Raw genomic sequence first — 16,136 nt, 5'->3', positions numbered from 1 at the left:
CTCAGTCAAAAAAGTCTGCCCTGAGTCCAGTCAGATGATAAGAGATGACAGGCACTTAAATGTGCTGCCAACTGGACACAAAGCTCTGGCAAATAAACCCAGCCCATATCCCCGCTCATCAGTACTCAGACAGCACAGCCTGGAACACCAAATGATGCGTCTCATACAAATAATTAGAGAGCAAATCAATGCTGCTTGGCTGAAATAATTGAGGAGCAGTCAACTACAACCACAAAGCACACAGTGGAAAACATGCATGGCTACCATAGTTACAGGAGACAGCCAGTGATTGGAGTGTGTTTCTCCAAGTTCCAAAATCAGAAATAAAGATTTTTTTTCCATGAGAGATTAGCAATAAATACAGAGGTCTCTGACTAATCTTCCTATGCAATTTATGAAGTATCTCATAGAGAGAATTCAAGTACCCCAAAGACCAGAAGCTTGAATTTATCAGTAACTGAGCAGGGGATGTAGAGTGGGACGGACAGTTAAGGACTTCAATTGTCAAGTAGCAAACAGGGGGGACAGGAGGGACAGGATTTGTGTGTGTATGTGTGTGAGAGAGCGAGAGAGAGCGAGAGAGAGCATCAGGATGGTTCTACTAACCAGCCTGGTTGGTTGTGATGTTCACAGAGGAGTATTGTGGTGAGTAGGGGCTCTGGTCGGAGACCCCATTGACAGCCTGCACCTCAAAGGTGTACTGTGTGTGGGCCAGTAGGTCACTGATGTAGACGCGGGGCTCGGTCAGACCCAGCTGACGGGGCACAAACTGCACGTTGTCCCCACAGCGCGTGCAGCCGCCTCGGCCCCCTCCACAGCTCTTACAGATGATGTTAAAGACGACGTCCTCTCGACCACCCGACTCCCTTGGAGGCTGCCACTCAAGCATCAGTGATGTCTCGTTCACGATTGACAGAACGTTTTGAGGAGCCGATGGCACTGCTGTAGAAACACAGAAGATAAAAAGTCAACATCTGGGTCAATAACAGATGTCTCATGTTTGCCTTTAGAGAAAATGGTGGAGACATAGTAGGGACTCAATGTAGTCAAGTCAGAAAAATTGGCAGGTTTTGTGGGGGCTCCGCAGTGCAGGAACACCAGAGCCAGTATCACAATAAAGGAACTTTACAGGACGATTGAGAACCCCCATGCCCTACAGACTCTGAGGTCTTAGCCTAGCATGCACAACAAAATACAGGATGTCCATTTAAAAACCACATGTAAATAGGGTGACTTAACAAATCCTTTAGTTATAGCAGAACATCATGTAGACAAAGTAGGAAAGGGAAAGTGACTGTATCTCGCACACAAATATTACTTACAGAGGCAATACTGGTTGAAAGTAAGGATCCCCATGGCATTACATTTTACTGACAGCTCCAATGAACAAACAGTGAGCAATGTTTATCTGTATGGGCATGTGCAGCAAATTAAGGAGGATGCCCTCTTCAGGGCTAATGAGATGAACAAGGAAATTCCCCCCGCCCATAAACTCCAAAACCTGAATTGATCACTAATTTAACCGCCCTTTAAATTGTCTCCTATTAAGAGACTTCCAGGCCTGGAGCTCAGCCTGTCAAGGGCCTCTGTATGTGTCTCCCTCACGCAAAACAGCCTTCTAAACATCGTATCCTTCCTGGGAGGGCTGGGATGGGTGGCTAATGGCCCCTGTTAGCTTGCAGGCCACTCACATGGGCCCGTTTGCCTCCTTTAATCAGCCTGGGCCCGCTGTGTTTAATACCAGCGACGTGACGCTGCTTTCTCATTCACAACAGCTGCTCTGTTCCCAGAGCCGGGCTTATGCAAATCTCCTTTGTTGTAGGCGCTCAAATCTTCCCTCCCTCTCCCTTTCAGGGAGGAGGGAAGGGGAAAAAAGCCACAGTGGTGAATGGAACTGGCTCACTCTCTTCTTCTATTCCCTCTCCCTTTCACCCCTTTACTACTTTCTTAACACAGTCTATACTGGATATTCCTCTCTGTTTCGGTATTTTCCTTAATCTTTACCCAGCCTGTGTTCTTTCTCTTTTCTTAGCCCCTAAAGTTAACCACTAATATAAACTAAAATGGCTCACTCTCTTCTTCTATTTCCCTGGTCCACACAACTCTGCCGTTACAAGCTTCATGCTCAACCTACTGAGCTACACAGGACTTCTGTTACCAGCACAGCTGAGCAATGTTTTAAAGCTTTAGCAGTGACTAAATAGATTTTAGTAATAAGAACTTGGTGGCTCTCATGATACACAATAAAATGTGTATTTCTCAGTACATATGTGGGAACTCATACTTCTGATGGCCAAAAAATATAAAAAATAAACATACATATGTTTTTCTATTATAGATTAAAATGTGATAATCTGATAAAATGTGTGGTAAATTTGTTCAGATTTTTCTTTAAAAAACATATTGCTTCTTAATTATGTACTACTCTGTCAGCAGCAAATCTGGACATTGGACAAAATTCCCATGCATATCAATTGCTTGACTAAGTGGAAGGACTGCACCAAAGAGATACTAATGATTTCATCACATTACTTTTACAGCACAGTGTTAATGGACCACTTTGGGACATTGAAATGAACGACTGGGTCTCTATGTATTCTTGAAGATAGTTCTCAATGGGCTGGTTTACATTACACTACATTTTCAGAGAGAAATCAAAGACGCTAGATTATTTTGTTGCGTTAACTTGCAGATATTGATAGCTCGAGACGCCACCTGCCATGGTAATGTGGGCCACATTTTTGAAAGACCCCCCCACTGGAGTTGTGCAGAGAAAACTGTGTTGGAACTGTATCTAGTTTCTGTGCTGTGCACACACTTATTCTGTGTGGTACATCTCGAATATGCCAGTGTAAAATCACATGCTATGGAAATTATTATGCAAACTAACTTGCGTTTTATTCTCCCTTCTGTAATGTGAACAAGCTCTTAAACAAGTATTGCCTAGATGGCACCAATGAAGCCTCTGCTGTGAAATAAATAAACGAATTCCTTAACTTCGTCACAGACCACCTGGACAAACCTGAAGGTTTCTGGAAGTCTTCTCTGGACAGAGAAGTCTAAAATGAACCTTTTTTGTCACAATCAGAACCGCTAGGTTTCAATCAACCAGAAAACGGCCCTAAGCATTCTTGCAATGGCTCAGGAGAAGGAAGGTTTGGATTTTGGATTGGCCAAGTCCTTACCTAATCCAATTGAGATGCTGTGGCAGGACCTGAAGTAGACAGTACATGTCAGACATCCCTGAAACCACATTCAATTGACAGAGGTCTGTCAGGAGGACTGGGCAAAATTAAGGGAAAATACTCATATATATATTAAAGTCTCATACAATAAGAATAAAGTTGTTCTACCCTGTGGAAAGCAGTACAGGGTCTAGGCTTTTTCTGAAGGCTCTCGTGACTCTGAAAATGTGTTTTGGAATTGGGATTGTTTCCATGAATGTTCTGACAACTGACATCCATAATCAGCTAAATGTGGACAAGCTTCTCCACACACCAAGTGAATTGGAGCAAGCTCATGGATACTCTATTTGAAGTGCAGACTTGACTACAGAAAAGAGCTTGTTTGAAAGAAGATTTTACCACTGTGACAAAGGAACATTTGTACCAAAAACTTCCAAAACATATTCAGACCTTCACTGCATTAACAATGGCAATTACAACTGGAGTGCAAGTTTGGTTAGTAGTTTAGTAACCATGTTTTGGTACAGAGCAGCAGCACTCATGACACATTCACAGCATGACACATACATACAGACACACACAAACACCCATACACAGCATTACACAAATACAGACACATACATACACACAAACTACTATTTCTTTGTTGTTTTTATTTTCATTTTTGTCTATATTTTCTGTTATATTTACACTATTCAATAATTATACTCTTTATCTCTGCCGTCTACATGGTTTTTGTAAATGTATTTTAATTCTAATGTGTGTTTGGCAGTTATTTATTTTTCTTTTAGTGTTGGACCTCAAGAAGTACAGCTGTTGCCATGGGGTCAGTTAATGTTGCCTTAAATAAACAAACAACTTAACACATACAAATTCAAATGGCTTCACTGGTATTACAAGAGGAATCTTGGCCCAGACTATTCTCCCTGTCTGTCGTTCTACAATGCTGCACAGCCTAGACAGCAGCAGGACTCTGTGAGTCCAAGAGCTGGCCTGTGTGTGTTGGGCCAGACCCATAGGATGGATCAGCATGTCAGCTCTTGGTGTTCACCTTTATGCATTGTCATTTTTGAGCATCTGACCAGTAACCAAAACCTATGCTCGATTTAATCTCTGAACCAGCAATGCGAGAAAAACATGTTGTTCTGTCCCTGATCAAGACAGTTAACCTTAATTGCGCACAGGTCATTGCGATAAATTAGAATCTTAGTAGACTTAAATCGTAAACACACAGTAGAAAATATAAACAAAAAATAATTGACCACTCTCTGACTGTAAAACTGTTTGTTTGTGTGGTTGCATGGGAGCACGCATGGATGCATTTGTTCCTTGATACTTACTTGTGCAGGGCATCTGGAAAGGGTCTGAGTCTGTGCGATAGTAACCATTGCGGCACACACAGTTAGTGGCTCCTTCATTGGTGGTACGGCTGTTGATTGGACACTGCATGCAACTTGCGTCGCCCTGTATGGGCTTGAAGAAACCCGATGGACAAGCTGAAAAAACAACAACAACAACAACTGATGAGGCAGGTAAGTAACAGACATATTGTCATTTACATACAGGTATTTTTGTTTGGTCTGGTTTATTCCCTGTTTGGCTGCATCTCACAATGGATGCAGTCTCGTGACCACAATGCAAAAGACACAAACAACACACCACATAGTCAAAGCATAAATATACATTAGTGCATCCTACACATGTGAAACATTTTCTCAGGGGATGCCAACATGGCATGTACAATACTGTGGTTTCCTTTATTTATTCAGCACACTCCCATCGCAGTAGCCACCTAAGATCCTCTGAAGTGCTCTACTTGCTGTAAAGTGCTCTTTAAGGTCCTCTCTCGGCGAGTGGAGGACAACTTCCGTCCTTGGATAGGCAGGATGACAAAAACACACTGCTATTTCCAAACGGTGTGTTTTAGTGTCTGCGTGTTTAAGTAAAAAGCAGTCACGCACTCCCATTAACAGTGAAACTCACTCTAAACTCCTCTTCATCTTCACTGCCCCCCCTGAACAAACAAACACACACACACACATAGACACTCACACGCACACATCGTGGAACCATTCTCAGAGAACTCATTAGCACCTGCTCAGGCACTAGATTACTAAATACTGTACTGGGGCCAAACCAGCCTAGATTGATTAAGCTTGAGATAGTCAATCCCACTTCCCTCACTAGTCATCTAGAAGAGGAGGAAATGCATTGATGCAATAAGCAACATTGGGAATAGTCAGGAATACACAGACATATAGACAGATAAACATAAATACATATGTATATCTGTTACCTACACCGTATCCCATCTCATAAAATGTCACTGTATTCTTTGTCCAGGAATAATAAAACTGCAATTTCCCTACACCTCCCTGGTTGGAGTTGGCAATTACAGCTGGATTAAAGTACGTGCCATATGGAAATGTCTGCAGCTGAAGCTTTATTTGAAGAAGGTCAAGGCACGAGACAGAATAAGTCTGGGTTCAATCCCACTGTTTATACTAGTAAGACAGATCCCAGTGTCCCTGCTGGAGAACCATGCTGGTGCAGGATTACTGCTCTTTTCCAATCACAATTCCACATACGTTCGCAGTAGAAGACGTCTCAATCATCTCCCTAAAAGTGCTGCACACACTAGAGCCCTTCCGTGCCACAGTAGCCAAATCCCCAGCCCTGGCACATCAAACACAAGATTCCTGAGAAGAACGGTCACACACACAACTTTACTTAGCTGTCTAAATGAGGACACCAATGCCTAACCCTAACCCTAGTTCTAAACCTAGCCCTAGTTCTAACCCTAACCCTAGTTCTAACCCTAACTCTAGTTCTAAACCTAACCCTAACCCTAAACCTAGTTCTAACCCTAATTCTAATCCTAAACCCAGTTGTCTGCGTTAAACCTACACTTAAGCTGAAGAATTTCCTTTTTTCAAAATGGGACATGCAGAATGTGCCTATTAGTCATCCTTTTCAGACTTATCCACAGTTTTATCCCTGTTATACAGTTAAGTAGGAAACACACCCACAGACAGATGGACAGACAGGGAGACAGAGAGACTTCATATGGACAAGATCATAGTCATAAACGTCAGCCGTAGGAAACAGTATGGGGGATAAACACTGAGAAAATCAGATTGAGGTCTTGAATAAATATTAGTGCTGACGTTTTTTTCTGTTTCCAAGATTGATATAGGGGAAGCAGGCCCGTACAAAGTGAAACATGAGGCTAATGCATTCAAAATAAGTCACCAGAGTCACTGAATGAAACCCCAGCTACAGCTCTGTGGAATGGGACTAAGACTAAAGGACAAAGTGATGTCTATGGCAGTGAAAAGCGCAGAAGAGCGCTATCAAAGGAAATAGCAGAAAGAGGCAGCAAGAGGGAAAATGAAAAGTGAGCAGAGGAGAGAAAAGAAAAACAGAAGGCAGTACACAGCTAAAAATGACTGAATGGGTATGTTTGAACTTTAGGCCAACCATTTGCTATCTGGAAGTTAGAGTTGGGAGCGATGCATATTATTAGTCCATTGTTTCGTAGACAAACATGGTCAAGTATGGCTTTCTATATCATTATTGTTCCTACTGTACTACAGACAATAAAACATTGATAATTCAGTGTCCACGACAGACGGACCGACAGACCAACAGAGGGAGGATGGGGATTCCACAAATCTTTCAGGAGGCTATGTTGGATGGCTGAAGAGCTATAGATGGTGTCAGATGTAGCCCGCAGACGCTTACAGAGCCCTGATTAAAAAGCAGATCAGCTCTTTGATTCTTTCCTAGCTCAGATTGTTACTGTTGGGCTGTTTGATCACAATCTCCCTCGACTCCGTCAACATGGAAGCGCTAATGCCTTTTTTGGATGTAGCCTCCAACTTCAGACACCCCTCTGGCAAGGGGAGGTAATTATGAGGGATACATTCATTGATGGAGTTTTATTTTCTGTTCACTCTTTTCTACTTTTTAAATGTCTCTATGAATATGATTAACCAAATAAGAATGCTTTTCTTCTCGGAAGCCCTCAGAACACATGGAATTTCATGGAAGCGATGAAACAGTGTATTAAGTGAAGAAGAAATGGGGAACAGAAACATTGCAATGGAATTATAAACACTTCAGATATAATTTAGTGGCAGCCATGTCAAAGAGTCCAGATCACCTCAAAGTGGTTCCAGGCAGAAGTCAGGCTGTCAAATCTCTGTCTACTGTTCACTGAAGCAGAGACAACACAGTGACTGGCTAGAGACCAAACCTTTCTCTCTGTGTTTATGACGTTTAATAAAATATCCCAACATAAATCATTTAATTGGGAGGACTACAGGCTCACTGTATAGAACTTGTACTGAGAGGTGAGTCCTCTGTGTCCGGGTGCCAGTCAGATTTTACAGCAGGTAATTTGATGGTTGTTTCAAAGACTTCTTGGATGTTATAGCCAGGAAGATTTATTTCAGAGAAGAGGAAAAACCTGGATCTCAGAGCCACTGTATCCAGCCTAGTCTGTGTGTGTGAGCTGGGGCTCCATTGTTTTTTAGAGGCAATGATGAAGACGAAGCCAACCACTGAAGCATTCTGAGCTGCATTCTGAGCTTCACGGAAGCATTCTAAGCTGCCAGAGCATCTGGTTTCTCCAGCTCAGTTTACACACACACACATACACACACACACACACAGAGAGACACATAGGCATGCATGCACAAACATGTGTAGAGAACCATGCACACATGTGCACCCACAAGCACACACACAAAGGCATACCACATGAAGCGCAGACATATGAACTCACACACACCCAAACACAAAAGCAGACACAGGCCACGTAACACAGCCAGGCAGTAGGGCAGAGCAACCATGTGCCCAGACAGACATTTCCATCACCATGGTCAGGGAATCAGCTGGTTGAAAACAGCCACTAATCCAGCCAGAGGCAGTCTATTGACAAAATCCCATGACCTGTTCCACACCTCCCTCCCTGACTCCCCCCGTCCCCGTCCCCCCAGCAACCCCGCCCAACAGAGAGGTCCTTTGTCCGGCAAGCTGGGGGACTGCAGCAGTGACCGTGGACACCCCCCAACCCGCTCCTGTTTCCCCGCTCCTCTTATTCAGCTGCTTCAAGACTCCCCCAAAAGGCTGCATTTCATGAAAGCAGCATTAAAAAGAGACAAGGGAGAGAAAGAGGTGTAAGGTGTGTGCCTGTGTGCATGGATGGGTGTTTGCGTGTGTGTGTGTGTGTATGCAGGCCGAGGTGAAAGAGAACAGGCTGAAGGGGAAAATAATTGGAGGTGTGAGGTTTTGTCAGCGCAGCAGAAAGAAAGTGCTGAAAGCAGTGAAATTGGGCAGAGTAACAGGGCTTATCTGTGTGGACGTGCATTCTCCTATTGTGACAGAGAGCACCACTGTAGGGGAGCAACAGGCTTGTGCACAGCTCCGCAGCTCCTGGTCCAGTGTATTTTGAAATAATCATTGGGAATTTGAGATCAGATGTTATCCCTTAATAAGGAGAGACCTGGAAGAGAGAGGGCTTTTTGGTGCTATGCACACTGTCCCATGGGACAGGGAGCAAGTCAAATCCAAATTAGATTAGGAAAAATGGTTTGCTATAATAGGGGCAGCTTGCAGATATTAATAGTTTTACTGTTCATAATACTGAGATGTTTACTAACAGCCAAGACAGTGGTCATGTAAGGAGGATTCAACCTGAAATTAAGTTACATTTAATTTATTGGATTTGAGAGATTTGCCAATCCCGAAAAGACTAGAGGCTTGTTTCTTCACAAAAACCTCTGTTGACCCTGAATGATTGGAGCAACAAACAATTAAAAGACATAATTGAAATGCTGACAAGCCACACAGGACTGGAGGTTAGAATGTATTACAAACTGGGTGGTTAAAAAAAGTGAATGCTGATTGGCTGAATTAAATTAGAGCCTGGGCTTCGCCAGCTAATTCAATCAGGACAGTGTGAATACAATTAGAAAGCTTGTGTTTTGGCATATACAGTCTCATATAGCAAGGCTTTCAGCCATGATGAGAGAAGATGAGACAATATGGCCAATACACCACAGGTAAGAGCTGTTCTTAGGCACGACACATCGCAAAGATGCCTTTTTGCTCTTATAAACTAATTACCAATGCAGTTAGGGCAGTAAAAATGTATGTGATGTCTCATACACAACAGCTATCAGCCAATCAGCAAAAAGGATACAAACCATTTGATTTATAAGACACTATATATGAGAAAACATTTGTTTGACTGTTGTAATTGTGCTGGTATGTAGTTCATAATTGCATGAATAAATCTCTGGAATGAACAGTATATGCCAATTTTTATGCTTGACTCAACAACACCCTCTAAAAAATTAAGGAACAACTGAAAAAGGTGCAGTGGTCTCTTATGTTTTCCGGAGCTGTGTATATATAAATATTAGATAAATCATGTTTTGAGAACTCAAAAGGTGATCAATGGGATCCCTGGGACTTATACATTTAATAAGGTTATACCACCGCTATTATGGTAAGTGCCAGACCATAGAGTTATGACACTTGTTTAATGTTTATCTAAAAGACCCTACACAGGGTAACTGGGATTTCATAGAGCAGAAGGAAAATGACCACTACTGGCCCCTCAACACTCATTTCAGAAACATCTGATCTCCCATGCAGGAGAGTATACTGATGACCTGGTGGGCCATTTATGACAGCAGGTTAACCTAAGGACAGTCTGTAATGAAAGTAAATGTAAGAGTGTTCCACCACCAGTCTGTCCCTTCTTGCAGCACATCCATAGAGAACACACTATTTTTGGCTAAGCAGTGACACAGGGCCCACAAATTAAATTAGGGCCTGGGCTTCGCCAGCTAATTTAATCACGCCAGTGTGAATGCAATTGGAGGACTTGCATTGGCTCAAACCCACACACGGGCACAAATGAGATATTAACTTCCCTCTCTAGGTTTCCCTGTCTGACGCAGTGAGTGTGCCTTCATGTTGATGTGGCTTGCATTGAGGAGCAGGGTGTGAGGATGACCATGAATGATCAAATTGGTGTACATTAAAGTAATCACACAGTGTTTTCAGATTAACCTATAATTACTTACCTAGGAGTTAAATCGAGTTCCTTCCCAATAATGGTAACTAAAGAGGGTAATCCTAATTTGCTTCAACCGTATGGTAGCAACAACACTGTCAAACAACTCTCCCTTTCCTTCGCTTCACCTTTGGTCTACCAGCTTACAAAATGTGAATTAGATGTCACAATGATTCCGTACAGTATTAAGTGTTTTCTCTTTGAATCAGAAATTGAGTGAACTGTGTAGAATTTTAGCAATTTGAGATTTAACTTTGCTTGCTTTTCATCTGCCAGTGCTAATTTGAGGACAAATGTCTTTATGACGCCAATGGAAGAGAGTGAGAATACTTCATTCACGGATCTGCTTTTGTATGCTCCCAAAACAATATCAGGTAAGTAAATGTTGTAAACGCTATCAGTCCACTTCCACTGTAGATATGAGTAATCTATTTCTTAGATTACAATTTAGTAAATATTTAAGTAAACTTTGGTTTTGAAATACTTATGTGGCCAATAAATACTTATGCCACAAATGTGAGAAAGTAGGAAGAGAAATAGAAGGTTCAAGGCAGTAGATTTAATGTTGGATGGTAAAAGTATCTTACAGTTGTGCTCAAAAGTTTGCATATCCTTGGAAAATTGGTAACGTATGTACAATTTGTACCAAGAAAACATGAGTGAGCAGGCAAAACAATTTTTTTATTTCTTATGGGATTCACATTCAACTGTAAGTCATAACAGAATGGCACAATCATAAAACAAAACATGGCAACAAAGAAAAAAAATGAACTGATCCCTGTTCAAAAGTCTGCATACCCTTAGTTCTTAATAATGTGTATTGCCCCTTTAGCATCAATGAAAGCGTGCAGTCTTTTGTAATAGTTGTCCGTGAGGCCCCAAATTCCTGCAGGTGGTATAGCTGCCCATTCGTCTTGGCAAAATGCCTCCAGGTCATGCAAAGTCTTTGGTCGTCTTGCATGAACCGCACATTTGAGATCTCCCTAGAGTGGCTCGATAATATTAAGGTCAGGAGACTGTGATGGCCACTCCAGAACCTTCACCTTTTTCTGCTGTAACCACTGGAGGGTCAACTTGGCCTTGTGCTTAGGGTCATTGTTGTGCTGGAAAGTCCAAAAGCGTTCCATGCTCAACTTTCGTGCAGAAGAATGCAAATTGTCTGCCAGTATTTTCTGATAACATGCTGCATTCATCTTGCCATCCATTTTCACAAGATACCCCATGCCTGTAGAGCTCACTACTCCCAACACATCAGAGAACCACCACCTTGCTTCACAGTGATTTTGTTCATTATAGGCCTTGTTGACCCCTTTCCAAACACAGCGCTTATGGTTGTGACCATAAAGTAAAAATTTGGTCTTGTCACTCCAAATAACAGTGTGCCAGAAGCTGTGAAGCATGTCAAGATATTGGGCATATTGTAACCAGGCATCTTTCTGGCAACTCAACCATGCAGTATCGTCATATTGGTCTCCTTGAAACAACCACACCGTCTTTTTCCAGAGCAGCCTGTGTTTCTCCTGAAATTACCTGTGGATTTTTCTTTGTATCCCCAACAATTCTTCTGGAGGTTTTGGCTGAAATCTTTCTTGGTCTACCTGACCATGTCTTGGTATCGAGAGATCCCTGAATTTTCCACTCCCCATGGCTCAGTATCTAGCCTGCTCAGTGCATCCATGTGAGAGCTAACAAACTCATTGACTATTCATAAACAGACACTAATTGGAATTAAAAAATCCACAGGTGTGGGAAATTCACCTTTAATTGACATTTTCACCTGTGTGTGTGTCACCTTGTGTGTCAGTAACAAGGCCAAACATTCAAGGGTATGCTAATTTTTGAACAGGGCTATTTGGGTGATTTCTGTTATCATTATGATTTAAAAAGGAGCCAAACAACTATGTGACCATAAATGGCTTCATATGATCACTATCCTTAAACAAAAGCATGATCAGTCATATTTTCAATGCCAAAGATTTCACAATTTCTGCCAGGGTATCCAAACTTTTAAAATACATACAGCTAGCTTACTCCTGATTTTTCTGATATGAAACAACTAAAAGATAAAATACCAACCATCTGTGTATTTTGATCCAAAAATCACTTTTAACCTTTAGAGACTTACTGCAGCCTGTTACAATTCACCCCTATTGAGCTAACTGTGACATTTCTCTTTGTCCTAAAATAGTCTGTAAACATAGCTGAGATACGTCTGTTTTTCTATATAGAAAATATGCAAAAGCCCCCCAAAAACCATGACTACTGCAATTGAGAACTACAGATTAATGGGTTTGAGCTAATCTCCCAGTTTCTTTAAATCCTGTGATGTCAAACGTGTAGAGGAGCTGGAAAATTTGTTTTACAGGGACAGGAACACCTCTACAGGACAAGAACACTTTATGTGTGAGTCAGTGGCACAGCTAGAGAGAAGGCTAAATTAGAGCCTGGAGTCAGAACAGCAATAAATTCTCCTCTAGACCCAGGAAATAATGGCTCCTTTCATCTTGCATTGCATTCATGTGTGCATACACAGGTAGCCCTATGCTTCTTCTGTGTATTAATTATTCACAAATGTGTGTGAGTATATAGTTTATCTGCAAACTAATCTGCCAGGTGGAAAGTAACTCTTTGTCAGTGACCCTGATTTAAACAAGGTGTCCTCCACAGTGGTCAGTGAGCGGTCCTCAGAACAACCAGCTCAAATCCACACAGCAGGCAACATGGAGACAGATTAGGTGCTTCGGCGGAGTCCATGATTAGTAGGAACTGTGTGAGACTCCTGGAAAATAAGTAAGAGTGGGGGTGCAGACTCAGGCTACCAATACTGACTAGACAGTATGTATGCTTCCCTACAAGCACGCACACACACGCACGCAGACAATACTGACAATACGGAAGTGTTTCCTAACATCCCCTGGCCAAGAGGATAATTTCAGCTATCTAAACATTTCCTAGCTGTCAAATACCAGGCTCAGTACATTGTACCCCATTGCTGGTATCAGAGATTTCCCTGATGTGTACATTTTCCTCAGTCTTTCTTTAAATAAAGGGTCCACTGTGTGACATCCGGGTCAACATTTCAAAATGTATTAATTTACATTTGAATAGGATTGTCTTGCAGCTGTGTATGTAGTTGTAGGAATACAAATATAGATTGGCACAATGAGACCATAACTGCACAGTGTAGCAATAACGAAAGTGCGCATTTAATTAAAAATGTCATAAAACATATTTCTTTCTCTGTCATACTAAGCATTCCTGGATTGTCACACCCTCACCCTAATTCTGTTCACCAGTCATACCTTGCGTCTCCGCCACCACCAGGTGTCTGCCATGTTCCCATTATTCCTTTTGTTAATGCACTCTGCTTTTCCATGTCCCTGTTGCCAGTTCATCTTGTGTATTTTTCCAATTCGTACTTGCGTTCTTGTTTTCTCCTGTATTCCCAGGGTTCCATTCCAGTATTCCCATGTACCAGACTCATGCTTGTTTAAGGACCCTACTGTCATGTTCATCGTCCGACTGTACCTTCGCCCACATAACCTCTGTACCGAACCCCTGCCTGGTTTGACTACTCGATTCTTGTCTGCCGACTCAGTACCAATAAATACCTGAACGTTTATTCCTGCCTCCTGCGTCTTGCATTTGGGTCCACACCTGAGTTCTGAAAGAACGACCTGGCCGTGATGGACCCAGCAGACACACACCAACGTCCCGGTCAGTCTCTGCCCCTCTGGTAACCATTGCGAGACCATCCAGTTCCTGCTCCTCAGTTCTCCTCATGTTTCTTTGCTTCTGGGCCATTCGTGGCTCCGGGGGAACAACCCTCTTATAAATTGGACTACGGGTTCCATTACAGGCTGGAGCCCTTTCTGCCATGCTCACTGCCTGAGGTCCACGCAGCACGCCCAAGACACTAACCCGTTGAGCTCTGAGGACACTCCCAACCTTTCCAAGGTTCTGGCCGAATACTTGGATCTACGTGAGGTGTTTAGCAAGTCCAGGGACAACACACTACCTCTGCAGTGGCCATATGACTGTGCCATTGACCTCCTCGCTGGAACTGCTCCTCCACAGGGGCGGCTCTACTCCCTGTCCACTCTGAACACCAAGGCTACGAAGGAGTGCTCTGAGAGCTCTCTGGCATCTGGGCTCATTCAGCCGTCCTCTTCTACAGTCTGGGTAGGCATCTTCTTTGTGGATAAAAAGGACAAGACCCTGCGTCCCTGCGTTGATTATCGCGGTTTGAACGACATCAGCCAGTTCCCTGTTGCCAGTTTGTCTTGTGTGTTTTTCAAAGTAATTCCTGCATTCTTGTTGTCTCCTGTATTCCCAGGGTTCCATTCCAATATTCCTGTGCACCAGACTCCTGCTCGTTTACCGACCCTACTGTCATGTTCATTGTCCGATGGTACCTTCGCAGACATAACCTGTGTCCCGAACCACTGCCTGTTTTGACTACTCGATTCTTGCCAGCTAGTAAGTCGTAAGTAGTAAGTCAGACTCGTTCCAGGTGGGGGTTGGCCTCTGACAGGGCTGTGCTTTTTTTCACCAATCCTGTTTGTCACTTTTATGGACAGGATATCGAGGCGTAGTCGGGGTAGGGGAGGGGTTGCAGTTCGATGGGCTGGGGATCTCATCGCTGCTTTTTGCGGATGATGTGGTCCTGATGGCATCAACGGTCTGTGACATTCAGCACTCACTGGACCGGTTCGCAGCCGAGTGCGAAGCGGTTGGGATGAGGATTAGCACCTCTAAATCTGAGGCCATGGTTCTCAGCAGGAAACCGATGGAGTGCCTTCTCCAGGTAGGGAATGAGGCGTTACCCCAAGTAAAGGAGTTCAAGTATCTCTGGGTCTTGTTCGCGAGTGAGGGGACAATGGAGTGGGAGATTGGCCGGAGAATCGGAGCAGCGGGGGCGGTATTGCATTCACTTTACCGCACCGTTGTGACGAAAAGAGAGCTGAGCCGGAAGGCAAAGCTCTTGATATACCGTCTCCCTAGGGAGGTGTTCCAGGCATGTCCAGCTTGGAGGAGACCTCGGGGTAGGCCCAGGTCTAGGTGGAGAGATTATAATTCGACACTGGCCTGGGAATGCCTCGGGATCCCCCAGTCAGAGCGGGCAAATGTGGCTCGGGAAAGGGAAGTTTGGGGTCCCCTGCTGGAGCTGCTGTCCCCGCGACCCGTTACGGATAAGCGGATGAAGATGAGATTCTTGCCAGCTGACTAGGTACCAATAAATACCTGAATGGTTATTCCTGCCTCTTGCATCTTGCATTTGGGTCCACACCTGAGATCTGATATGGATAATATAAAAGATAACCAGTAAATTTTTCAAGTGTGTGTGTGTGTATATGTGCAGGGGCATGGCCAGATATTTTGTTTTGGGCCCCACCCAGATGCGCCAGGGGGGCTGGGAGGATTGGCATGATGCATACATTGGTGTGGGAACCAAAGCACCTTTAGATACCTGAATTGTTGTCTAATAATTTTTATCGTAATTTCTGGCATTTTACAATAACGGCAGGAGACTCTGTGATTGGTGTACATTGTATAGGCATGGGATGCACTGTCATTGTATATCTTACTTATTTGGTTACCGTCTCTTTAAGACAGGTGGTAATTGGACTTAACAGCTGTGTGTTCTGCTATAACTAAGTGTGTGTCTGGGGTTTTGCATGGCAGAGCAAAACCGTTTTATATCCGTAGTTGCATAAGTTATATGGACAAATTACTTTATTTTGTGTAAGAACATGTACTACGTTAACTATAAAGCAAACAGAATAAACACAATACGTTATTATTCATAAATACGAGGAATCCTGTGGAAGTTTTCTTTTTATTAACTACAACCAAAGCCA

At 43.1% G+C, this 16,136-nt stretch overlaps 1 protein-coding gene across 7 annotated transcripts in view; it reads right to left on the bottom strand.

Annotated features, from left to right (window-relative positions):
* The window catches only part of ephb2b (eph receptor B2b), a 175,619-nt gene that overhangs the window by 41,712 nt on the left and 117,771 nt on the right, over window positions 1–16,136 (bottom strand). For all 7 annotated transcript variants that reach the window (XM_020055922.2, XM_034287449.1, XM_034287451.1 and 4 more), the window contains 2 exons: window positions 4,526–4,681; window positions 607–942 (listed from right to left, as the gene is read on the bottom strand). In XM_020055922.2, the coding sequence (XP_019911481.1) occupies window positions 607–942; window positions 4,526–4,681 (492 nt within the window). The remainder of the gene's footprint in view (window positions 1–606; window positions 943–4,525; window positions 4,682–16,136) is intronic.

This window comes from Esox lucius, chromosome 17 (genome assembly GCF_011004845.1).
Source record: "Esox lucius isolate fEsoLuc1 chromosome 17, fEsoLuc1.pri, whole genome shotgun sequence".
NCBI lineage: Eukaryota > Metazoa > Chordata > Actinopteri > Esociformes > Esocidae > Esox > Esox lucius.
The sequence above is the reverse complement of the archived record's forward strand: the minus strand, read 5'-3'. Positions and strand labels throughout refer to the sequence as shown.